The sequence below is a fragment of the Myodes glareolus genome, chromosome 19, assembly GCF_982192425.1.
Source record: "Myodes glareolus chromosome 19, mMyoGla1.1, whole genome shotgun sequence".
In the NCBI taxonomy this organism is placed as follows: domain Eukaryota; kingdom Metazoa; phylum Chordata; class Mammalia; order Rodentia; family Cricetidae; genus Myodes; species Myodes glareolus.
The window spans coordinates 37673329-37699008 of NC_142044.1; the positions used below are offsets into that span (position 1 = coordinate 37673329).

Genomic DNA, 25680 nt, shown 5'->3' on the forward strand with positions numbered 1-25680 from the left:
TGAGGAGGTTCTAGCAGGGTCAGGGACTGGTCTAGGCCCCTGTATTGTCATACAGCCAGACATCCTGGGAGTGGGTGTGGTCGGATACTGTCATCATCTCTGAACTTAAGGTACTTGGGGTGTGGAGCAAATGGGGTGAAGGCAGGCAAAGCCTCCTAAGGACGTTTGCAAGTGCCCACTGTTGCTGGTGTGGGCCACTCTGTATCCTTGCCAGTTCTGAGGTGGTACATCTTACGCCCTATATGTCCTCCACTCCTCGGCCGAGACTGTTTCCCCATGGCTGCTAAGGCAGTGTGTATGTATACTATGTGCCCAGGTGTATCCCTTTCCAAGTTCATGCTCCCGGAGCTGACCCAACCTCTGTCCTAAATCCCCACTCTCCACCCAAGCACACTGCAGGCACTGCCCAGAACTAAGCCAGGGGAGCTGGATGAACTGGTCTGGCAATCTGCTTGGAGAGGTGGAAACGCGTGTGGAAGTATTCCATGTAATGGGCATTCACCCGGGCATTCACCCTCTTCAGAACCGTGTACCTCAGGCTACCCAAGCCCAACTCTGCCTCCTGCCAAGCCATGAACCTCCCGTGGTGGTAGGTGTAGGAAAGGCCGGCCCCCATAGGCTTACACATTTGAATGCTTAGTGACCAGGGAGTGGCACTATTTGAAAGAATTAGAATTAGTGGGTGTGACCTTGTTAGAGGAAGTGCATCCTTGGGGGTGGCCTTTGACGTTTCAAAAGCCCATGCCAAGTCCAGTGTCTCTTTCTATATACAACTCTCAGCAACTTCTCCAGCACTATGTTTGCCTGTGTGTCACCACGCTCCTCAGCGTGATGACAATGGATTGACCTCTAAAACTGTAAGCAAGCCCCCAGTGAAGTGCTTTCTTTTATAGGAGTTGCCAGGGTTCATGGTGTCTCTTCACGGCAATAGGATGGTGACTAATACACTCCTCCCAGGCAGTTCTTCCGGCCTTGCCTCGCTTGCTGTGCCCGAGTATGCCAGCTCTCAGAGAGTCAGCTCCTCGGCACCTCAGCTTTTTCCATCTTCTCCTCCTTCCTTGGTTATTGGGTCAGAAGCTGACAACCCCAAAGCCTGATTGACTTATCATAGGTGATAGATCATGCAGGGCTGGTGTGGGAAGATGGGGGGATATACTGATGGGGGACATTGCCCTTAGTAGATGTGGGAGCCTGAGGCTATGAGACTCTGACACTTCATCTCAACCTTCTAGTAGGTGAGGGCCTTCACAGTAACATCCTCAAAACAGGTAAACACAAACCTTCTGCGTCATAGAGTCCTGCAGTTCCACTCAGACCTGGTCTCCACAGTCCAGCCCCATGGCTGCCTTCCCACATGCTGGGTAGATCTGTGCCTCCTCATATGCCTGACTCCCAGCCCAGCTGAGCTCTGATCCCGAGCCAGCATCTCTCCCTTCTCTTTCCCCTCCCCTGCAGCTGTGTGAGCCATTTCCATCTCCGAATGAGTCTAGAACCTTTGCCCAGCCATTCCTGAGCCACTTTCACACAATTCCAGCCTAGCTCTGGAAGTCTCTAGAAGTCAAGAGAGTAGCAGACATTCGTGAACTAATGACACACGACAAGTTGTGGGGACAGTGAGTCATGTTGTTTCTGGTCGTTCGCCATCCCTGTGGTTTTTACAAGGGACCTCCAGCACCCAGACTGTCCACTAGAGCCCGAAGCTTCTCTGACAGTGCCACCTGCAGAGAAAAATAAGAGGGATCTGAGCAGCTGGGGCTGGGAGTGGGACAGGGAGCACACAGGACACAGGGCAGGCCACCTATAGGCCTACCGGATACACTGGAGGGCTCTGCAGCTGCTTATGAGCAGGGTTGAGGCGGCTCAGGGACTGCTGGGCGAAGGTTCTGGACTCATCCAGAGATGGAAGTGTCTCACACAGCTGCAGGGGAGGGGAAAGGGAAGGTTAGAGATGCTGGTTCGGAATCAGAGCTCAGCTGAAGTGAAGGCGCAGATGAGGGGCAGTCACCTGTCCCTGTTGCAGGCAGAGTTGCAGCAATGGCTCCACCTGGGCTGGCTTCACAGTGCAGGGCCCCTGAGCCCCTCGGGGCCAAACCTTGAGTTCCTGCCCAGCCTTGGGTGGGGGCTCTTCTGCCAACTGCAGTAGGTCCATTAGGAAAAACCCTGAGCAAAAGCAAGAATAATGTCAAATAGGGGCTGGAGACTCGAAAGGGGGCAAAAGGGAAGCAGAGGGAAGTCACCATCGGGGCCTAGGAGCCGGAAGGCAGCCTTGCTCCCTGGCAGTGTTTGCTTCTCACGGTCCTCTGTCAGTTTCATTCGAGGTTGGCCTCCCACAGACACCAGCTGCAATGACAGGGTGTTCAGATGGCTGGACTCCTGTCCCCTGCCATCCATGTTCTTCCAGACTTGCCCTACCCGGGGCCAAACACTCTCTTTACCTTGTAGACACAGCCCATAGAAGGCTGTTTGGGACAGGTGACCACACTGGTACCAATGCCAATGATGTTCACCTCACTGCCCTGTGGGGAGAGGAGGTGGCAATGGGCCCAGCTGCCACCTGCAGAGTGCCAGAGCCCCCTAGACTACCCTCCACCTGTCCCTCTTCCACTCTACCTTCTGGGCCAGCCGTGCTAGCTCCTTCTCATCAATGTTGTTGCTGACTGCAATGGAAACGGATTCTAGCCAGGGCACCTGGAACCTGTAGGTAATGGGTTCATAGGCAGCACCCCCTTAGATGCTCTTGATTCACCCTGGCCTCTTTCCTTGATTCTTCCCTCCCCATCAGCCATGCCTATACCCACCCTTTTCTTAGGAACTCCTGGTGGTCCTACCCTACTCCTCCCTCCCAGGGCTTTTCCAGTTGTTTCGAAATAGGATCATGGTCTCACTATAGGAGAGACAATCCCTCTTGTCCAAATCCTTGGGACTCCCACAAGGAGTTTCTAGGAGGCACACGACACCCCTCATGGGGAACTCACTCGGCACCAACAGTTCGAAAGATCCCACGGATCTCCTGAGCCTGCTGAAGCAGATCACCGCTGTCCAGCCTCACGCCCACTGCCCTGTAACCCAGCTCCCCCAGCGCCAGGGCTACTGCCAGGAAGTTGGGAAGACCACTTCTGCATGTAAAAGACAGGATCAGGAGCTCAGTCGCTCTACCGAGGCCACCCTGAGAGACTGCTCATACCTCACCTGCGTACACTGTAGGAGTCTAGCAGACCCTGGAAAGCCCGGGGAAAAGCCAGGGCATAGGCCACAAATGCTGCCCGTTCCCCTGGATGCGGCTCCTGCACCTCTAGTCCCAGGTAGTCGCACACACGCTTCAGCCACAAATTTACACTGGCGGCCAGGTCCACAGTGGGGCCCTCACTAGAAGCTGGAGCCAACATCTGCAGAAAGAGATTAGATAAAAGATGGTTCTAGAGTACAGTGTAAAACCTGGGAGTGGCTAGTATACCGTGGCCAGAGGACAAAGGTGATGCCATGTAATGCCAGCTTTCTAGTACAGCCTTACACCAATCCACCAGCGTATACAGCAGGGGCCAGCCCATCCTAGCCGGGGTAAGAATTGGTTTTGAGATCTTGTCCTCTAGAGTAGAGCTGGCTTGAGAAAGGTACTGACTGATTGGGCCCAGCATGGAAGTACACATTGAGACAGAGGCAGGAGGATCAAGATTTCAAGACCAATCTGGGCTGCACGGAACCCTGACACAACATAAAACAGTACTAACCGGGTCAGGGGGCACCTCACTACCCGAAAATGAAGTGACAAAGGAGTGGGCCAGGGTCCCTGCCACGGGCACACCTCTCAGCTGTCCAGCAAGTGTGTTGCTGCTGCTGTTGAATCCTGGGTAAAAAGGCAGGCAGGCTTAGGGGACTCCAGGAATGCTGGTACCTTCCCTTCCCCAACCTACGCCTTTTCCCGGCCTCACCGCCCAGGTAGCTGTAAATGGAAGCCGTGAAACCCCCATCTGGACCCTGAGCTCGCCGCAAGCCCATCTCTAGCAGTCTCTTATCAGGCCCTGCAATTAGGCGAAGTCGAGCAGCATTGGTGGCTACGAGGCTGTGGAGAGTGACAGGCCAGGAGAGCCCAGGTGAGAGTTGCAGAGTCACCCCAGTGTACCGACTTACCCCCCCCCCCCCAAAACCTTCCGACTGCCGACTGCCTGCATCTCTCAGGAACTCCGCTCACCTAGCGTAACTGATCAGACACAGCAGGGGAGTCTCCAGCAGCTGTACCAGAAGGAGTGGCCCGGACACCTGCAGCAGTGGCACCTGGGGGACGAGCGATTAGTTCCAGAGCGGGGGGTGGGGAGCTCCTGGATCACCCCCCACCCAGATCGCAGGACACTCACACCAGGGAAGGCGAGGGAACCCTCTGGCAGGGCTCGCACCGTCACCCCAGAGCAGTCAAGAGTCCGAAGGTGCTCAAAGAACGCAGGGTCAGTGTCTGGGGGTAGCACTGAAGCCAGGAATTGCACGTCTGGGGGAATAGAGAATACATGTGATCTGGGGGAGGACTTGACCGGGCAAGTGCAGGTCCCCTCAGACAGAGGTCAGGGGCACGGGAGCGGGATTCTCTCCTAGCCGGAGTACCACCAGTGCGGGTTGTGGAGCTACCTGCGTCCCGCAGACGGAAGGCACGCAAGAAACACAGACAGTCCCGCAGACCGGCGGCCAGGGCAAAGGAGCCTCCAAACGGACAGTGGCGGAAGAAGAGCTCGAACTCTGCTGCTTCGCATGCCCGGCCTGCACGCCAGTAGCCCAGCGCCATGGTGGCCTGGTAGAGGTCGGTGAGCAGTGGCCGCACCACCGCGCGCTCCTCGCCGTCCAGCTCCATCGCAATTCAGCACCGTAAACGCAGAATGACAAGCCAGGCTAATGGCGCCCTACTCCGCCCCCCAGGGCACTGGTCCAGGGAACTAACCGACCCAGAGGCGGGCCTTTCCCAGCAGCAGTGGGCGGGGCAAACCACCTAAACACCGCTAGTTGCAGGGACCCAAACCAGCAAGGTAGGCAAACAGCCTACCTCTAGCCCTGCCTACTTGACTCTGCTGTTTGCCCTTGAGAATGGTTCTTACAGGATAGTGAACTTCAACTAGCAGGGGCAAAGGCAAAACAGCAACGCCAAACTTAACAGGGTTGGAGTGCTTGATAAGATTGTACTTTAGCCTTTCGCCCCAGAGCAGGGCTGGGCAAATAGGGTTACCTACAGAACTGTGAGCATCTCCCTGGAAAACCAGGAGCCCCTAGAGGCCAGAGCTGCCTTTCAGGTGAGTAGGGAACCCAAGCACCAGTCAGGGGCATGTTTGTTCAACCCAGCTACCAGGTCCATAGTGAGTCAAAGTCCTAAGATAGTTTTTGTTCAGAGTGGTAGCGAATGTCTTTAATCCCAGCCCTGGGGAAGCAGACACCACAGGGCAATCTAACAAGTTCCAGGTCAGCTAAATTTATTCTCAAAAAGAAAGAAAAGGGGGAAAAGTGTGTGGGTGCTTCTGTACTACAGGCAGACTTCAAGCTCAGAGGCCAGAAGAGGGCACCAGATTGCCTGGAGTTGAAGTTAATTACACCTGGTTGTGAGCTGGGAATTGAAACCCCATCTTCTGGAGAGAAGTCACGGCTACAGGCTACATCATCCTTCCTCAGGTTACAGCTTTTGTTGGACCCTGCATCCCAGGCCCCACCGGAAAGCTTTTGAGGAGGAGGGACCACATTGCTTCCTCGAGGCTAAGGAGCATGATCAACAGCACTGGCAAGGTCCAGCCACACTTGGCACCTCTCACCAGGCATCCACACGATTTCACCAAATACCCAAGCACTGACCACAGTGGAATGGGCAGAAAAATTCCACACAGTACAGCTGGCTGTCCATATTCTAACCATCCCAGAACATGAAAGATTGGCCCTTTGTTGGGGGCTGCAGACTCCTGGCCCCTTGACTTTCTTTGCCTGCCTCAGACGCTTTGCCTGCCGGAGTGAAGCAACTTGTTTTCCTGTGTCTGCAGCTGCTCTGAGCATGAGACTCTCATGAGTTCCTGATGGCAGAGGAGTGAATTCTGGTGGGTTTTACAGCTGGAAATCCCAAGAGCTGGGGTGTGGCTATCAGTTAAGGATCCCTATATAATTGGGGAGGGGGAGGGAAAAGGGAAGTGGGGAGGAGGTGGAAATTTTTAATAAATAATAATAATAAAAAAGGATCCCTATATAAGTTTCCTTGGAGTACAATAAAGTTGGCATTCTTGTTTCAAGGATGACCCGTGTCCCCGTGTCTCTGTGTGCATATGTGTTTAAATCTCCAGTCTAGTTCCCGGCTCGCATACTGTCCCATAGGGCAGGCGCTACAGCCCCCCTTCAGTTAACTGCACTGCCCCTCCAGAGGTAAGGAGGGAGGAGTGATGTTAGATCAGGCCTAGGCAGACTCCACACAGTCACAACAGCAGGGACAAGAGGCACAGGGTGGACAAATATGTGCCCAATGGATTCTGTTTCTGGCTCAAATGGCTTGAAGAGGCAAAAGGTGGGCTAGGCAAGAATGGGTAGAGCCTGGCAGAGTATTGCACATCAAGTAACACCACAGAGCCAGAGTGCGGGGTCTCAGTCTTTAATCTCATTAGGTCCTCACACACACGAACCACACACTCTCCAACTTTCAGATCTTGTTGAAAGCTGCGATGTCGACACTCTGCACCTGTGGATGGAGACAAAGACTGTTGCTACGGACTGCCTAGAGGCCTACCTGCTCAGGCTTCACAGTGGGGTGTGATGTGGGGCAGTGGAGCCAACGTCCCAGAATCCACCTGGTCTTCCCACCCTAGTACTCATGCCCACTCACATGCTCCTCAAACTTGGTGATCTCCTCTTCTAGCAAGTCGGTGCCCACTTTGTCGTCTTCCACCACACACTGGATCTGCAACTTCCGGATTCCATAGCCAACAGGTACGAGCTTGGAGCCCCCCCAGACCAACCCGTCCAACTGGATGGAACGCACACAGGCCTCCAGCTGGGCCATGTCTGTCTCATCATCCCACTGTGCGAAAACGGGGGGGGGGGGGGGGGCGAGGCGGAGTGAGCCATCTCAGAAACCTCTAGAATACCACAGGGAATGCCCATAACCCCACCACCACCACCACCACCAAACTATACAAGAAACAGTCCCAAAATTACACGTGCCCTACTCCACATTTCTGTTCTTATGCCAAGGTCTTTAAACTTCTATCAAGACCCAGGAGGCTGTGGTCAGGCCACACAACACCCCAGCCTCCAGCTCCGGTTATAAGGTTCTGTTTCTGGTTCTCCCAGAGGCCCACCACCACTCACAGGTTTGACATCCAAGAGGATGGAGGATTTGGCCACCAGTGAGGGCTTCTTGGCTTTCTTCTCTGCGTACTGCCGAAGCCTCTCCTCCCGTAGTCGGGCCGCCTCCTTGTCTTCTTCCTCCTCATCACTGCCGAACAGGTCAATGTCATTGTCCTCATCGTCCTCTGCTGGTGTGGCGGCCTTCTTGGTTGGGGGCTCCACTTGACGCATAGGAGACACATGCTGCCATAGAGGAAGGGAGGAAGGTTGAGACTCATTTAGCCCTCTGGAAGATGAAGCCAGGAGCACAACTCCAAGGCTCCTTCCCAAGTTGGAAAGGGTACTCACCTGGGTCTGGGGGGCTGTGGCTCGGTGAGTAGGTGAACTCTTCTCCAGAGTGCTCAGCCGGGCCTCCAACTTGGAAATGGCCTGCTGCAGATCTTGCACCACTGTGGGCACAAGGGAGACACCAGTCAGATAGCAGAGGCTGGAACTGGAGCCCCACCTGTCAGGCCCAAGCCCTTACCGCCTCGAAGGTTCTGGTTCTCCACTTCCAGACTGGCAATCCGTACAATGAGCTCACTATGATCTCCAGCAGGTCCACTGGAGGCCCCAGGGCCTGAGCTCTGCAAGGGAGGGGAACACTGATCTTAGTACTTTAGCCTGCTTCTGGATTCCCTTACAGCCACTCAGAAGCAGAGCCCAGACCAAGCTGAAGGTCTGGCAAAGGCACAGTCTTACAGGATCCCCTACAGTACTTGGTTAAGGAACTGCTGGAGAAGCAACATAGGAAGGCCTAGGTAGATAAGGGACCATGAAACAGACTTTCTGCCCAGGGAGAGCAGGGAAGACCTGTGTGTGACCTTCAGAAAATGGCTATACAGCCCACTGTGACACTCTCAGCCAAGCAGAGGCTAGGACAAGGGAGCCAAACAAAGAAAGCAGCAGGACTTACAGTCCCAGGGGTGGCTTGGCCCAGGGCCTCAGGGGATTTGGGCAGCATCACCTTGAGCTAGAAATAGGAGGGGAAAGCAATTGAGGGGCTAGACAGAAAGAGCATGGAGGTGGTGCCGACACCTGTGATCATGCTCCTGAGGTGGCCCCAGGAGGGCACAGGGCAGGCTCCCCGTGCAGGAAACCCATGCGTCTAGCTTCATGTTCTCATGTTAGTTCCATTCATAGTGGGGGAGTTACTGGCTCTGAAGAAATAGTTGCATGCAAGTCCTAGCCCAAGCAGATCTGAGCAAGCCCTGCTAGGACATCCTCTGAGAGAGGGTGACGAGCGCTCTTAGTATCTGCTAGGCAGAATCTACTCCACACGAGAGGTAACAGACACACAGGTCTTGCCAAACACAAGCATAGCAGCATTTGGGCTGACAACAAATGTGACTTTCTTTCTTTCTTTTTTAAAAACTTGCATGTGGCAGCAGAGCCCTATGGTCGGATTTTTGGCACAGCTGGCATGGAAGGGAAAATACCTTCAGTCTACCTGCAAGCAAGGCCAAGCAGTTCCGAAGACTAGAACACGTGAGTGTATGCTAGGCTAGAATGCTGGGACTGTTTCCACAACACCTGAGGGCTCTCCCACGCTAGACAGCAGGCCTGGTACCAAGGAAAGGACATGGCAAGGGGCAGCCCAGAGCCAGGACAGTAAATGGCTGCTGAGAACGACTCGGTTTTCTGGATGTTGAAGCTCAAATGTGCCGGACCAAGCACATAAATCTCTCTCCCTAACTCCATGTTCACCGAGACTGGGTGTGCATGGGATCATGAGTTTGGTTGAGGATGACAGGATGTGAACTAACAGGAGTCAGCAGGACCCGGAAGGGCTCAGGGGTGTGCAGCCTTCTGAAAGGTTGTGCATTCTTGACCATCTGGTAGACTAGTGCCCTAGGAATGGCTGTACTTGAATCTCTATGTTAGTTTACATAGCAAAGCAGATTCAATAGATGGAACTATGGGTATGGATCAGTGGTTCTCAACCTCTGGGTCGTGACCCTTTCATAGGCGTCACCTAAGACCATCAGAAAACAGATACTTAAGTTTTGAAGTAGCAATTAAACAATTTTACAGTCAAGGGCACGACAGCATAAGGAGCTGTGGTAAAGGGCTGCCGCGTTAGGAGGGCTGAGAACCACTGCTCTATGCACGGCAGGGATGACCAGACAGAGTGGATTTTCTCCAGACTTCTGAAGGACCCCATGGACACCTTGGTTCTGTCCCGCAAGATGCCCTCTAAAGCTGCTGTAGAGATGGCAGTGGGCGCAGGACCGAGCACAGTAGGGAGCTTAGACCCTGAGCACAGTAGGGAGCGTAGGCCCCCTGTCTCCAGGACTTCTAAGTGAGAAACCTCAGCTGGAGCTTTGAGGTTATTTTGTTTTGTTTTTCAAAGACCTTGTTCTACAGTGCAGATCTCAAAGTTGTGGCGATCCTCCTGTCTCAGCTTTCCCAAGTGCTGTCATTGTACACCTAGCCAGGAAGAACCATTCCAGTCAAGATTTGGGGTTTTTTTTGGGGGGGGGGGGAGACAGGGTTTCTCTGTAGCTTTGGAGCCTGTCCTGGAACTCACTCTGTAAACCAGGTTGGCCTCAGTTTCTTTTCTAGCGTAAGTAGCAAAAGGAAAGCAGAGCAGAAAAAAAGCTAGGGCCAGATGGCTGGGGAAATTCTTTGCCCCTCTAGAGAGCAAAGGAAAACAAATTCACTGTCAAGAGAGCAAAATGCTGAGGGCAGCAGTGGCTGCCTTGGGAAGAGTGGAAGTGTAAGGACCTGAAAGGTCAGAGGCCAGCACGTGACCTGTGAACTACCAGCCATGTTAAGGTATGTGATGGGATCAAAAATACCAAGAGGAACCTCCTGTCAACGCGCAGTTTTCTGTGACTAAGTACTCCTGCCAAGTTCTTGAAAATTTACTAGCAATACCACCACTAATTTAGACCAAATAGGGGATCGGGGCGAAATATTAAAAAACAAAAACATTTTTTAAAGACTGAAGATCTCTACCTTCCACAGGCAGAAAGGCTGTTTAAATTTCAGCTTCAACAATGCTGTTGGTGAGCACTGTATCCCAGGGCCACATGAGCCACAGAGGACAACTCAGGAAGCCTGGAAGCCTGGCAGGAGTCTGAAATTGTTTGGGACCAGTGACCCTTTCTACATTTCCCTGTTTCGAATGGGAATGCCTGTTGACCATAAACCTGTTGCTTTACAGAGAATGCTTTCAAAAATGGCAAACTAGATTCAGGGTTTAAAGACAAAACAAGAATCTGGGCTATCTGGGTAGGTTCACAAGTCTCCTGTGACGATGGGGTGCAGGAGGGCCACAGAGAGAGTGAAGGCTGACAGGACAAGAGGCCAAAGAACAAACATTGCCCCAAGGAGGGGGGCAGGTAGGAAAGGACGCTCAGAACCTCAGAGGGAACCCAACTCCATTGCCTCTACCCCTATTTCAACCTCCAGCCTTCAGGACCATCTGATGACAAATTCACATTGTCTTACGCAGTAAGGCTGTGGTAACCCACTAAAGAGCCATCAGAAAACCTGTTCCAGGACATAAGCCCATTCCAGAGACAGCCTGAGGGCCTGACTTCTCGTCTGCCTGCCATCTAAAGGGGACACCTTCCTCAGCTAGTCCAGAATGCTAGAGCTAGATGGGGTACACCCAGCCTTGGTCTGAGACCCCGGGAGCCATGCAGGGTGCCCTCTTCCAGGCCTTAGTTCAAGGTGATGCTGACTCGCGTACCTCACTAAATAACTACCCCCTTTTCATGAAGGGATGTGTGCTTCTTCGGCAAGGGAGCAAGCAGGAAGGAACAGTCTTGCAAGGCACGTGCCTACAGTCCACACCCTACAAAATGACACCCCTTAGCCCAGGCAGCCCATGGCAGGCACTGCAGGAATAGCTAGAGTAACTCCAGCACGCACGAGAGAGAGACATGGAAGAGTCTAGAGAGCAAGACCATTTTCCATGGCAGTGTGGTTATGGAGGCCTCAGCACTCACACACTACAAGAGCACAGCACCACACCCTGAGCCCTAACTTGCTCCAAGGCCAAAATAGTCAGCAGTACTGAAGGGCTGAAAAAAAGAAAAAAACAACTCAGACATGCTGTTTGGCCGAGCACGAGCCCATGGGTACATGGGTCGTGGGTACTCACTCCGGCCAGGGATTTCTGGATGTTCTCTCTGGCTCTCGCAATGTCACGGAGGATCACGCTGGCACCATTCTCCTGCAGACAGTGCAGAAAGAACTAGTCTTTTTTGCTTTGGTTTTAAAAAAAAATTTTTTTAGACAAACACACATACACACACACACAAACCCCACACACAAAAACAAAATCCCTAAGAACCCTCACTCAAAAAGCAAGAATGCATTACAAGGAGATGAATGCATTACACAGAATGAAAGCTCCCAGGACAGAAAAGCAGAAAGTGACCGAGGCCAGGACCACAAAGTCTGCAGGTAGCCGTACAAGCAGCGGCCTGGCCACACACCACCCCAGACGCCTGGGAGCAGCAAGAGTCCCATGTTAGGATCAGAGGCCGAGGGCAGAAGCACCCCAGGATTCAGCCAAGGTCTTTCTGAAGATTTCTTCAACAGGGCCCCTTGGTCCTAACAAGATGTCTCTGTCCCACGCGGTTCTGCCAGCCCTAAGCACAGTGCTCACCTGGCGGGAGCCAGCAGCCACAGGCCCATTCATCTGCTCGTAGAATTTCCTCTCCGCATCGTCATATTTGAACTTGTCAAACCAAATCTTCTCGTGCACTAGAAAGTTTGTAGCCATTTTTCTGCTGAGATGGGAAAAAAGTGGCCAGGTAAGTGTGGCTAGAAAAAGTCCGCAGTCAACCACAGACTTCCCCTTCCCCACAGGCGCCAGGTCTATCCTGCCTAAGTACCTTGGACTAGGGGTGCCATGAAGGCTTTGGCATGCTGGGCTAGCTCACAGTCCTGCTTGGCTCATGAAATGCCTCTCTGCTGCCTAAGACCAGTGTTCAACACCAAGCCCCGTCCACAGACAGAGTCAACAGTCCTCCCACCCTCCAAGTGGGTTTCCCTACCGGGGCCTGGGTGAGGGGTATCCCGAGGCCAGTCCTCCAGACCACCAGGCACGCAGGCCCTGACTTTCTGACCACACAATCCAACCATACCCCAAACCAACACAGCAAGAGCACAAAAGCAACCGTAAGATCAGCAGCCGGCCGCCGACCTACCCTGCAGCCAAACGGGTTTGTAACAATGAGACAAGTTCACTGTCCCCTAAACTTGTTGTTCACAAAATGTGTCATCCCAGCATGCAACGTGTTTGTCTTTTTCAGTAATGTAAGTACTCTTAGTACTTAAGTTTTGATTAAGATGGAAAAAAAACATCAAGAGTACAATGAAAGCCCTAGGGTCTGAGAACTGCTGTTCTAGACCAGGGTCTGGCTCACTAAGCCTATGCAAGTTATGTCCCACCATGGAGCTTCTAAACCTGGAGCAGTATGGGAGCTAGGGGCTGCGAAGTGTTCACAGAGCCCACCGTTCACTAGCCCGTCCTTCCTACCAGGTACGACAGACCAACCACTCTCTCTGCCAATTTTCTGTGTAGGAAGCCTCATGCCATCATCAAACAAGTGCCTTCTAACAAGAATAGAGTCCTGACACGGGCAGGTGGGTGGACTGAGCCAGGGGGCCTCTGCGTCCTTGTGTAGGAAGTACCAGTAGGGCAGAGAAGAGGGGGCCTCCCCATCAGCCCGTTTTGACCCAGCTCGCTTGTTTACTGGGTTCCATTCCCACTCTCCCCTTGCCACTGGTGTTACTCCTGTCTCTTCCACGTCTATCCATCAGACCTATCTGCCTAGGGGCCACCTCCAGTGGTCAAATATTACGACCCAAAAGCCTTTCCTGGCCTTCAGAGACCATTGTTAGGGCTCTACCCACTTGTACTGGTGTAAGACCCCTTGGGGGCTCTGGGCTAAAGGCAGGTTTCTCTCCTCACTGGGAGGTAAAAGACAAGCACCCTTCGGAGTCTGTCAGCCATGTGCAGCTCAGATTTAAGGCCCACCAGACCTCCATGAGCACCTCTATAGCCTGGGCTGTGGGTGTCAACACCTGTCAGGTACCGGAGACCCAGCTACAAGGTTTCCCACCCACCCTGCCAATAATCTGTCTTCTGGGTTTCGTGATAGGGGGCTTAGACTTATGTAGACCCCTTCCCCAACCAACACCAGCAAGTCAGAACTCTGTAACCCTCGAGGGCAGAGCACTATAGGTGCCCACCCCACCCTACAGTCAAGCTGGTCAGGTCCACAGGGGGCACGAGGGACACCAGCCTAGAGACAGCTGTCCCTAGTACTCTCATAGCCCAGGTCAGTCCCGACACCTGCAGCCACATTTCTCCTACTTGGGTCTCAGGCTGGACATGGATGGGCCAGAACGGGGCGTGGGTCGGTGAGCCAGGGAGGCAGCTTCTAGGCGCCAGGCTATGCGCAGGGCCTCAGCAGCATGGTGGCGGCACTCAGCGCTGTCATAAGTAGGCTTGCTGAGCCAGGGGGCCTCTGCGTCCTTGTGTAGGAAGTACCAGTAGGGCAGAGAAGAGGGGGCCTCCCCATCAGCCCGTTTTGACCCAGCTCGCTTGTTTCCTACTGCATTGCGACTCCGACGGTCTCTGCGGCCCCTCCGGGCACTCTCTGCCTGACTGGCTCGCTCTTGCAGACGTACTTTCCCTGGGGGGTGGCCATCAAATAGGGCCTCATAGAAGCCCCTTTCAGCTGCATCATACCGGGGCTTCTCCAGCCACACCTCCCGCACCAGTGCTTGCAGGCTGCCCAGAGGAGGCTGGCCATTAGCTGGTGGGCAAGGCTGGCAGGCCAAGGCCAGATCAGGAGAGGCAGCCTGCTGGCCTGTGTCGGGAGTCCCCTGCCTGCGGCTCCCCTCTACCGCCAGCAGCAAGGCCTGAGACCACTCCACAAAAGCCCGCTCAGCCTGATCAAAACAAGACTTGTTGACCCAGATCCCCCAGGTCACGTGGTGGCAGGCCACATGGCTTCCATGCGTACAGGGGGCTCTAAGGGCCAGAGCAGGCGGCTGGGCTGCTTGGGCAGCCACATCTGCCAGCCTCTGGCGGTAGGAGCTTTCTGCCTGGTCGAAGAGGGGCTTGTCCAGCCATACGTGGTCAGCTGAGAGGCCCACAAGGGCCAGGTCTGACTGGCCAAGCCAACTCTTGGGGGAACGCTTCCTCTTTTTCTGCAGGGGCTTCTTGCATTCGTGGCTCTTCCTAGGATCACTCCTGCTGTCGGTGTGGGAGGCCTCTGCCTCGTCCTCTGTGTCCTCCTGGCTGGGCCCGTTCACAGCTGGCACCTTGGCCAGGAGCTGCTGGACGGAGGCGGCGGCTCGCGTGGCCTCATGCTCATGGAAGCGCCGTTCTGCATCCTCATACTTGTGCTTGTCCTCCCAGACGGTCTCCAGCGCACAAGAGGCCTTCCCACTCCTCATCTTCGGGCGCAGCGTTAAAAAGCAAGCACAAGAAGGGCAGTTGCAACACGGCAGAGGCACCTGCCTCCCTCGCCCTCCGCAGTCTGGTAGGCAAGGGTGGGCAGGGAGGCCTGGGCAAATGAGAGGGCAAGCCACCGAAAGGGGCTTGACCGGATGACATGCAAGGGCATGGACATCAAATCCATACCAGGAGCTTTGGTAAATAAAAAATAGCATACATATATAGGCACACACCCACGTCTTATTATTGCATTTGTTGCCTTTGCTAACCCAATAAGCCCACAGCTTGAGAAAGGGATCTAAACAACACCTCCAAACTCAGCAGATACCTTTTCTCAAGGGGTCCCCAGATAGGGTGCCAAACAAAACAAACAGCTGTACTCATTTACAGTAGGCTTTAATAAAAACAATCAGTAGGCTTTTTTTTTAAGTGTAAACACATTCCATGAGATGTATGCTTACTTACAGTAAATTACTCATGGCTTACTGAAATCAAACTTAAGACTGGCTGTGCTTCTGTATATGCTGAGCCTGACACCGCCTAGTGGTGGCTGATGTTTCCAGTTCACTGACAGGGACTTGTCAAGGTGGATGGAGCACCAGCAAGTAGCCCCGCTGAAAGTCACCTAAACCTACCCTGGCCACACAATAACCCTGTCCAGACTTGTGGGCCTTTCCAGAGCAGGGGCAGGAGTCTTGGGAAAGGGAGAGTGTCTGTGAGCCTGACTGACCTCACAGGGACGGGGCCAGGACTGACTGCCCACCATCAACAGGGATCCTTAATCAGCTGTCACCACCTCCCAACCAGGAGGCCACCAGACCACAACTCTATATCCATCTGAACTGAAGGGTCATCACGGGGCCTTCAGAGTCTCAGGATACCACATCCTACTGGCTACTGTCATCAGTGGACAGGACTCTGGCCTCAGGGGCCTCAGCTTCCTTACTGGACATGGTGCTACCTGAAGCTCCGCCCCCTCGGCAGGGTTTGGTTCTGAAGCACACTGCAACAGCCATAAGGGAGGGCTTGCCTCCACTACTCCTGAAGCTGAAAGAGGCACCGTGGAAAAGGCAGGCTCCAGGCTCTACCAGCCAGCCCACAAGGCCACAGGTAAATACTCTTAGTGTATTTGCCCTAGAAGGGTAGCCATTCCAAGACATTGTAGTCTGGACTCAACTAACAAAATTCACGGACTGGGGTAGTAGATGCTGCTACTGTGAGTCTATATAACACCCTGGTCGTCTGGCAGGCTCTCGTGCAGAGGAAGGGAACCCTTTGGCTGGAGAGCAAACGGGCTACGACCTTTTCCTAATATACCCGGCAAAACGCTTGACTGGAAGAGTGTTAAGCTATCCAAATCTCACCTATGCTCAGAACCTTGGAAGACTCAGATTGTCATGCCCTGGAGCCTACCTCTAAGTGAGAGCTAACTTTCTTTAATGCAGCCCACCCAAGCTCTCCTCCCACTGTGAGGAGCCAGGACCAGGAGCCACAAAGACCCTGTGTAGAGAAGTCTCCAGACCACCCCCTCACTTACCAAGGCCAAGTAGCAGGGGCAGGGGCAGGGACTGAGCAGGATCCCAGGAAGCACAGCATTGTGACATCACCCACTGTCACCAAGGGGGCAGCACATGCCATCACAACAGGACCTGACTGACTCCTGGTTTCCAGTCCCTGAGGCTACACTGCTCTCTAAGTTGACCCTCCATTCCCTTCAGCAACGCCCACTAAACTGGCTCTCTACCAAACTTAGACTTGGATGGAACCCTCCTGAAGGCAACAGATGTAGCTACTTCCAAGAAGGGACAGGGTCACTAAGACTGGATACTTCCTTAGGCCACATCTTCACGAATGGCCACCACTTCTCCATAGGGCAGAGGGGGCTATATGCTGACTTGCTTGGTGTGAGGGCCACATGGGTACCTACTTGCTACTAGAACAGCTCATCACACCACTGCCCTGTCCTAGCAAGCTCAGCTCTGCCTAGGTATGCCTGCCTCGGGCAAGGTGATGACGGGGTTCCTTGGCTCGGGTGAAGGGAGGAGACACAGGGCACTTCGCAGGTGTACTTACTTTTGCTTTGGCCTCCTAGGACAGCATGAAGGAAAAGCAGCAAGGTTAGAGCAGTGGGAAAGGCCACCCATGCCAGACAGCGGTTTGGGCAGCCTGGGTGGCCTTTCAGAAGCTGCTTGTCGAGGTGGCACGGCAACAGAGGATAAGAGACACACCATCTAATCCCAGGTGGCTGCCTGGTCCTCCTAATTGAGAGGTAGCACTTTCCCGTTAGCCCCTGATATGTAGCTCTTGGGTTCCTAATAACTAGGAGACAAACAAAAACCACCGTGGAAGCTACCTGCTCCCACCCTGTCCTTTCCTGTGCCTACAGCCTGCAATAAGGTGAGCTGGCACCTACAGATGCTCCCTTAGCTGTGAAGAAGGCTCCCCTTCACTGGTAAGGCTTTAAAAGATAAGGACACTCCCCCACTGCCCTATCTCCAAGGCACCAAGTAGTCCAGACAGCTCTAAGCTGTGGGCTCAGCTGCCACCAAGACCCAGTGACCACGCTGATACTGGGTCTCTTACCTCTGGGTTGGGGGGATAGAGACCAAGCAGGTAGGGATGCCAACCCAAGACAGCACAAGTAGCAAAAGCTCCCAAAGGACACAGTCTTCCCCAACCTACTTTCCCCACAGGTGTACAACAGGCTTGAGAACTTTAGCCAGTTTGCACCCACACTGGGCATACCTGAACTCCATTGCTTCCCTGGAGGATACACACATGCAAACCTGCAGCCATCCAGGAAAAACAGCCTGGAAACATGCAGCAGTGAATTTCTCAAACCCCCACAAGGACAAGTCTGTCACCCATGTCCCTACAACAGGGCTGGCCTTTCTCCTGAGGTTTTATCTAGGCAATAGCAGAAACATGCCAAAGAGACAGAAGTACCAGAAAGGAAGCCAACTTCCAGAGAAGCAGGCTCAGACATGCCAAAGGACCTAGACAGACGCCCTTGCCCTGCTCCTGGATATAGGCTACAGTCCAGAAAGCAAGACTGGTCACCAGAGGTGAGCTGTCAAGATCCTTTGTGTGTGGGAGACGGAGAATGTCTAAGCTCTGGAGGGCCCTGAATACAGGAGCTCACCTGATAGACAAGGCCTTATAGGTCCTAAGTACCAGGACTCAGACCCAGCCCCATTCACAAGGAACTTGCCAAAGAGCTAACTGGCTAAGCTGTAGCTTCCGAGGGCCAACCTACATCTGCTCTCCAAAGAAGGACACAAGTGTTTAGGACTCTCATAGCTTCTACTTACTAATTTGGACTAGTCAGGGCTCCTGCCAGCAACACTTCTGGCTAGGGGACTGGACCCCGAGGAAGATGAGAACAGTTATGTCACAGCTGTGCCCCACCACGGCAGCAAACATCTGAAGGGTTCCATGGCTGGGAACAATAGAGAAAATTTCCCTCCGGGCTGGCTTTCTGAGCCCTAAGTCCCACACCTACTGTCCTCTGGACATTCACAAACAGCATGTCACCACATTGGTCCGGTCATTGATGGGCTCCCAACATTCACTGTCCTCATGAGCAAGGTGGGTAGGGAATGGGGTCTGCCAGCAGGTCCAACTCACACCCCTGCAACCAAGTAGCAACACTCCCTTGCTCAGCTAACCTGAGTCCGTGAACCACGGTAGCACTCAGAATGTGGAGGACTCAAAGCAAAGGCTAACTTTTTAGTCATAACTAGGCACAGGAGTGATAATGTCCTCTCATGGGTTCAATTCTACATCCCCAAGTTCCCACCCTGCTTCTCTGCTCCGGGATGTCCCAGTCCTTTCCAGAAACACTGGCCTGTGCTGTTTGCCCATCTTGAGCCCCAAAGGCTAGTGCCCAGCCTAAGCCCAGGCAGGCCCAAATGCCATGGTTTGTTGGTTCTATTTCTGTTCCAACCTGAGGTACCCTGACCTGACACACAGGTCCTGGGGCTTGCCAGACAGCTCTTGCCCTCTTAGCTCTTCCTTTACACTTGATAACACCTGTGCCAAACCCCATACTTAGGCAGGGAATGATAGTGTGACATCTTAGACCCAGAAAGGAAAATGAAGGCTCTGACTGGTGTAACCACCCAAATGTGCTGAGGTAAGTGATATGTGGAGCTGGAGACCAAGGCACGTTCCAGTACCTGGAAATGTCTCCAACCTGCAACAAGCACACACCACTATCTTCTGCCTACAGTCCCCAAGAGCCACTCTTTCTGACCATCAAACCCTCTCATGCACCCCTGCCTCATTTGCAGTAAGCCCTGGAACCTCAGCTATCCAAAGGCTGAGCCTGGAGAACTAGCCCTGTACCAGCTTCCTCCTGAGAGGACAGCAAGCCATGCAGCGCACATTCCAGGTTAAGAAAGTCTAAGTGGCTCCCTCGGCCAACGCTAACGCTGCAGCTGTTTACGGAGTTCTGCAGTCAAAGCGGAGGCTCATGCTGAACTAGCCACCACGGAGCCTGGGAGGGGACTCCTCATCCCTTTGAGGACTTCTTTCTCTTGACTCTGCTCCCCATGGGATTGGCTCAGGGGGCACCGGGTGGTCCTGTTCCATCCATCTTTTGCTTCACCCTTGAGTATCCGCCTGAGATGAGACTGAGTTATCACCCCTGAGTGATAGGGCCAATTCAGAAGCATCCCCCCCGGGAGGGGGGGCATCTCAACATTAGCTTCAACAAGTTCTTGTGCTGCGAGGTGGCCTTTCACTCTAGAAAACCATGACGCTGGGAGAGAGAGCGCTCATGTATTAGAAAAAGAACGGCCCGTGCCCTTCAACGACCCTTTCCCAAGAAAACTGCCCAGATCATCTTATTCAAATCAGTAAGTGGCCCCGTTACGTTTGAGCCAACCGGCATCACATGCCTTTTCTCTACCCCTGTGTTCGTGTGCCGTTCCACAAGGCTGCACCCGAATCAACTTCCCTCTACGCCTTAGAGCTCGGTATGCCCTCGGTGCTTAACCGCAAGGTCCTAGGACCTTGGTAACAGCTGGGGCAGACGAACGCCGGCCCGGTAAGGGTGTCAGTCATGGCCGTGGCAGGCCGCTGCGCAGCCAGCCTGAAACAGCGCTCAGGAAGCTGGCAACCATGTGGCCACCGGCTCGGCCCCACACAGGACCAGACACCCGCCCGTAGTCCTCATTGATCCACTGGAGCCAACCCGAACGGCCCGGGGCCGGGGCACTCCAGCCTCTGCCGCACGTGCGCTCCTTGAGGCGGGGCCCGCGGTACTCACACGCCAGCCAAAGACGCAGCAACCAAAGCCTGGAACTGCGAGCTCAGGACTGCAAAGGAAAGGGAGGGCGACCGCGCAGCTCCCGGAAAACGCAGCGGCACAGACCACAAGAGGCCCGGCGGGGGACACAACCCTGAGCACGCGCTGCCTCACCCGTGGAGCATGCACCACGATGCATGCAGGAACCATTTTTGCAGAAGTCACGGGGCAGCTACCTCGGGCGCCGCGCTTCACTCGAGGAGTTGTTACAAACAGCAGAGAACCGGACGTCCCAACACGCAGCACCCCTCCAAGGCACGAAGAGTGGAGCCGGCCGGACTAGGGCGGGACGAAACGGAGTTGGTGTGCGCACGCGCCGCTGACGCGTCCGAATCCAGACCGTGCGCAGGCGCCACGAGGCAGAGGGGGCGGGACTAGAGCGCCTGTCCCGACACGGCCGGCGAGACAAAAGGGTGGGACCCGGGCAGCCCCGCCCCCGAGCACCGCCCCGAGCGGCCCGCGCGGGGTGTCAAGCTCGCTAGCCCGGTGGTCCCTGGCTCTGACGCTATGTACCCCACGAGCCCGCCGGCCGTCCCGACCTTGCACCCTGTCCCTCATCGTGCTCGTCTTCCCCCGCCCCGGAGCCTTGCTGAGTCTCCGCGATCACCGGCTCCCGGCCCGGGTCCCGTAGCGCACCCGCCGCCCACCGCGCCCGGGCCGCGGCCCCGCGTGGCCGTAAAAATGACTTTCCGCAAGGCCTACTCCATCAAAGACAAGCTGCAAGCCATCGAACGCGTCAAGGGCGGTGAGCGGCAGGCCAGCGTGTGCCGCGACTTTGGCGTACCGGGCGGCACTCTGCGCGGCTGGCTCAAGGACGAGCCCAAGCTGCGCTGGTTTCTGGACCAACTTGGTGGAGAGGTGGGCACGCAGCGCAAGAAGATGCGTCTGGCCAACGAGGAGGAGATCGACCGCGCCGTCTATTCGTGGTTCCTCACCTTGCGCCAGCACGGCGTGCCGCTGTCCGGTCCGGTCATCCAAGCGCAGGCTGAGGCCTTTGCTCGCCAGATCTACGGCCCCGAGTGTACCTTCAAGGCTAGCCACGGCTGGTTCTGGCGCTGGCAGAAGCGCCATGGCATCTCCAGCCAGCGCATCTATGGCGAGGCCGAGCCCCCGGCCGCAGGCCCTGCACCTGTCAAGGAGGAGCCTGCACAGCCACGCGGCGCAGTTCTACCTGACCGTGCACTGGCCACTCTACCCCACTCCGAGGGCGGCTATGGTGACGAACAGATCTACAACGCCAACGTTACTGGTCTGTACTGGAGGTTACTTCCAGAGCAGACCGCAACTCCAGGCGTTGGGGACTCCAGCGGGCCTGGTGGGTGCAGCCGGCGCTGGCCCGGCGACCGAGTGACAGTTCTGTTGGCTGCCAACCTGACGGGCAGCCACAAGTTGAAGCCGCTAGTTATCGGACAACTACCAGACCCACCCAGCTTGCGTCACCACAACCAGGACAAATTCCCGGCCTCCTACCGCTACAGTCCGGATGCCTGGCTCAGTCGTCCTCTTCTTCGGGGCTGGTTCTTTGAGGAATTCGTCCCTGGCGTCAAGCGCTACCTGCGCCGAAGCTGCCTGCAGCAGAAAGCGGTGTTGCTAGTGGCCCATCCACCCTGTCCAAGCTGGGCCAATAGAGTACCCGCCCTGGGGGAGAGTGAGGAGACTCCTAGGCAGTGCCAGCCTGAGCTCCTTGGGTCCCCAGAGGAGCTGCAGACACCTGATGGTGCAGTTCGTGTGCTTTTCTTGTCCAAGGGCAACAGCCGAGCACACATCCCTGCACCGCTGGAGCATGGTGTGGTGGCAGCCTTCAAACATTTGTACAAACGAGAGCTGCTGAGGCTTGCTGTGTCTTGTGCCAGTGGCTCCCCACTAGATTTCATGAGAAGCTTCATGCTCAAGGACATGCTATACCTGGCTGGCCTCTCATGGGACCTGGTCCAAGCAGGCAGCATAGAGCGCTGCTGGCTGCTGGGTCTTAGGGCAGCCTTTGAGCCTGGGCAGCAGCCAGCCCACCAAGTAGAGGAGGCTGCCGAGCGCAGCAGGGTACTCAGTGACCTCACACATCTGGCAGCTCTGGCTTACAAGCGCCTGGCACCTGAAGAGGTGGCAGAGTGGCTGCACATGGATGATGATGGCGGTCTCCCTGAGGGCTGCAGAGAGGAGGTGGTTCCCGCAGCCCCTCCATCCCCAGCCAGCCTGCCCTCTAGCATGGGGGCTGGAGAGGAGGAGGAGGAGGCCACTGAGCAAGGAGGAATGTTGGTACCTACTGCTGGGGAAGCTGTTTGGGGTCTAGAGACAGCTCTGAGGTGGCTGGAGAGCCAGGATCCTCGGGAAGTGGGGCCAGTGAGGCTAGTGCAGCTACGTTCCCTCATTACCATGGCACGGAGGCTTGGAGGCATCGGGCCCTCATCCGCAGCTGCTCATGGTGGTGTGTGACCTCCGTGGCCCACTGGCCTTTTTCCTGCTGCACTGGGAGAGAGGGGGGCCTACACAGTCTGTTGTCTTCCACCTTTTCTCCCTGGTATAGTCCACTGTAGAGGTCCAGGGGTGCACGCCCAACACAGCATGGAGGAGTTCCATCAGTAAAGAATGCCCTGCCCTGCGATCCACAGTATCTTGGGGAAATAGTTTAAAGGAGCAAATGCTCTTTGCTGAGTAGGCACATATGGGCCCATAAGCACAGCACCTACTGGAGAACAGTTGACTGTACCTCTGTTCTGGCCCCTATGGGGCTCACCCCTACCCCTGCCCCCTTGTGCTCTGGATGAGGCTGCTGCTTCTGTTTTACTGACCCTCCTGGTGCTGCCTGGCCTCATCTCAGTGGGAAAGCACTTGGTTTTGTTTTAAAAACACATTAAACCTGTTTTAAAAGATGCTCTTCATAGGGAACCGTGAGTGCCGGAAGAGTGAGGTGGTCTCTGGGCTATCTTGCCCTTGCTCTGATAACTGAAGGCCCTTGTGGTGCTGGATTAGAGCTCAGGCTAGGCCCCAGTACCTTGACCTGGGGTGGTATACTCACAGAGAGTGGGATGTGGGGAAATGGAAGCCCAGTGCTTGGTAAGGTTTTGGGTGCAACAAAGTATAGTCAATTCTGTTCTACTTGGATTTTTAGTCCTTCAGAATACTCCATTCTGATTAGATCTTCCACTCGTGATGTTGGCAAGTGTTTAGATTTGGACCCAGGTGGCTTGACCAATGGGAGGACAAACTACCAACCACTTTGTTTAGCTCTAGGGCTGTCTGATCTACCTGGAAACAGGTCACAGCCTTTGCAACCATCTGAGACCATGATGGTGCCTTTGAATCAACCTCTGTTGATTCGAGAACCCATGGGCTCTTCCTGCACCAGCCCCCACTCTAGACTCATCTACCTCCTGGCATTGCCAAGAGTGTGGCTGAGGAACTATTGCTGGATGGCCCAGGTTGGAGAAAAGACTCTAAGAATATCCAGATTTTGTATCACTCTGGTGCTCTGTCCAACTGTGAATTCAGACTGTTCCAGGTGATCTAGAGCTGAGGCACCTGTGTCTTAGGGAAGGCCAATATTGCCTTTGCAGAAATACTGTCCTGAGTCCCTGTCCTAGTACTGGCCCCTTATCCTCACTTCTTCCCTCATAGTCTGAGCCTTGAAAACACGATGTGGGGAACGGCAAGGAATGCAAGAGCTTGGCAATGGATGGAGCCATGGATGAGGTATCCAAAAGTGATCTGCGTGTAAGTCCAAGAATACGGCTCCTTGCAACCACACTCCACCCCAGTCAAAAATCTACGTAAATATTAAGAGTTGAGGGAACACATGGAACAAGAGAATGGAGGCTCAGGTAGCAGACTCTTATCTGTACACACTGGAGCCCATCTGGTCACCTACATACCTGGCATCAAGCCTAAAGACCTAGAGAACCTTGGGCAGTCGTGGCTGGTAGAGGGTCTCCAACCTTAGCAACTTGGGTGGGGTTTCAGAAGTCTAATGTATTTATACCAACAGCTTCCGTATCACCTAGGTACCCAGGCTAGGAGCTGCCATCAGACTTTGATAGACCTACTTCCAAGTCTGTGGAGACGTAGACCTGCCTGGGCCTTGGATTTACATCCAGCCTGGGTAGCCTCAGCAGCTGCTCCAGCCTAGGCTACCTGTACTGTTCTTTCAGAGAGCTTTCCATCGGCTTCTATCTTTGTCCTTTCTATCGTGTTTCCTCCTTTGGCCTGGGCCCAGATAGACTGGGGTTGGCAGAGACTAGGACTCAGGAGTGAGACCTCTCACCAGCCCCTCTAGCTGTCCAAGCCCTTTCATCTGAGGACCCAAGATCCAGGAGGTTGCAATGGTCCCATATTGCTGCCCTATAAACAATCAGGTGTGGGCTGACTGGGTCAGAGAGTTCCTGTCAGGCTTGTGTCTGTACACTATCATTAACTGAGACACCCATGAGAAGGCGCAAAGGTGTCATCTCAGGCTAGGGATGCTAGGGTGCTTGCTAGGATGCCTGAGGCGAGGCCCTGAGTTCAAACAACAGCGCTATTTAAAAAAAAGTGCAAATTTTTAGACTGGAATATGCTGCTGTTCTTTACATGCTACGGACAGAGGCTCTAGTGGCTGGGTCCTCGTTGTGGAGGAGGCTGCTTTGCCCAGGTACCCGTTTGTCCCAGCAGGAAGTCCTATATCTCCGGGGTTTGCAGTACTGTGTATCTGTTACACAGGGGCCTTAGCCCCACAGGCAGCTGTGTTGAAGATGTGCAGTCACCTCACCTTTCTGTTTTTAGTGTCTCATGGGGCTCCCTAGGGGTTCATGGGTCCCTTACGAGAGCCTTATACTCAGTGTACCCATTTGCGCGTCACTGCTGCTCCCTGTGGGCACCGAGTTGCAGTAACTAGGAAGGAGGGTGAAAAGGCAGTTTCTTTCTTCAGCAGCCATTGCCCTCTGCTATGTACCAGGAATCATGCAGGAATCCTAGGCCTCTTGCCCCAGAGGTCTGCCTGTTCCCCACAAAGTATAGCGATCCTTTGGCCTGGGAAGTATAGGCAGCCTTTTCTGCTAAGTGGTCCTGCTTTAGATTCATACACAGATTGTTTGGAGAAGGCACCCAGCACAGAAAGATGGGTGAGTGTGGGTTCTGTTGGAGCCACCACCACTGCTTTGGGGTTGAGGACTTGCAGTGGTCACAGGCAGCCTTGTCCCTAAGGTCCATGTCCTTGGAAAGTAAAAGCAACCGAGCCGTAGGTGAAATAAATGGTAGGAGGGGAGGGGAGCACCTCAAGCTCAAGGTTGGTCCTCTGAGGACTGAGCCCTTTACACTACCTGGTTAGGACGGTCTATGGGAAGCCCAGCTGGAACCCGGTACAGTCTGGCCTCTTCTAAATGTGCCCACAAGAGCATCTTGACCCCATGAGTTGCCCTCAGTAGGATCTTGGGCTTGTGGGTTTCATATTTTATTGTAGGGCCCTTTCTCTGACACTCAACCTTGCTCAAAGCTAAGGTCACCTGGCCAGCTGGTCCAATGTCACTTGGTGAGCCGGTCTAATGGCACTTGTGTAATAAAGGTGAAACAGGTCAACTTCATCAGCCACCCTGGTTTAGTCTTATTTTTGTGACTGAATCTAATGCTTGGATTTGGA

The 25680-nt window shown here is 54.4% G+C and overlaps 3 protein-coding genes across 15 annotated transcripts; 1 reads left to right on the plus strand and 2 right to left on the minus strand.

Moving 5' to 3' along the window:
• Positions 1–1602: 1602 nt before the first annotated feature.
• Naprt (nicotinate phosphoribosyltransferase) lies at positions 1603–5055 on the minus strand. Its single transcript, XM_048454455.3, has 13 exons — positions 4618–5055; positions 4353–4480; positions 4190–4272; positions 3930–4060; positions 3729–3844; positions 3190–3386; positions 2976–3116; positions 2611–2695; positions 2436–2516; positions 2238–2340; positions 2006–2160; positions 1811–1918; positions 1603–1718 (listed from the first exon to the last, which is right to left on the minus strand). The coding sequence occupies exons 1-13, from the start codon at positions 4835–4837 to the stop codon at positions 1656–1658; spliced, it is 1611 nt and encodes a 536-aa protein (XP_048310412.3). The 5' UTR covers positions 4838–5055; the 3' UTR covers positions 1603–1655.
• A 1522-nt stretch (positions 5056–6577) lies between these two features.
• Positions 6578–21150, minus strand: Eef1d (eukaryotic translation elongation factor 1 delta). 13 transcript variants are annotated; one of them, XM_048454462.3, is made up of 9 exons: positions 21011–21150; positions 11957–12080; positions 11447–11518; positions 8249–8305; positions 7820–7919; positions 7642–7742; positions 7315–7536; positions 6830–7024; positions 6578–6685 (listed from the first exon to the last, which is right to left on the minus strand). In XM_048454462.3, the coding sequence occupies exons 2-9, from the start codon at positions 12071–12073 to the stop codon at positions 6647–6649; spliced, it is 903 nt and encodes a 300-aa protein (XP_048310419.1). In that variant the 5' UTR covers positions 12074–12080; positions 21011–21150; the 3' UTR covers positions 6578–6646. The 13 variants fall into 13 exon arrangements, with proteins under 13 accessions (XP_048310419.1, XP_085535275.1, XP_048310417.1 ...); XM_085679149.2 differs by lacking the exon at positions 21011–21150 and adding an exon at positions 20252–20267; XM_048454460.3 differs by lacking the exon at positions 21011–21150 and adding an exon at positions 20037–20169.
• Tigd5 (tigger transposable element derived 5) lies at positions 20504–25631 on the plus strand. The gene has a single exon (XM_048454470.3). It carries the CDS (start codon positions 20583–20585, stop codon positions 22503–22505), a length of 1923 nt encoding a protein of 640 aa, XP_048310427.3. The 5' UTR covers positions 20504–20582; the 3' UTR covers positions 22506–25631.
• The last annotated feature ends 49 nt before the right edge of the window (positions 25632–25680 follow it).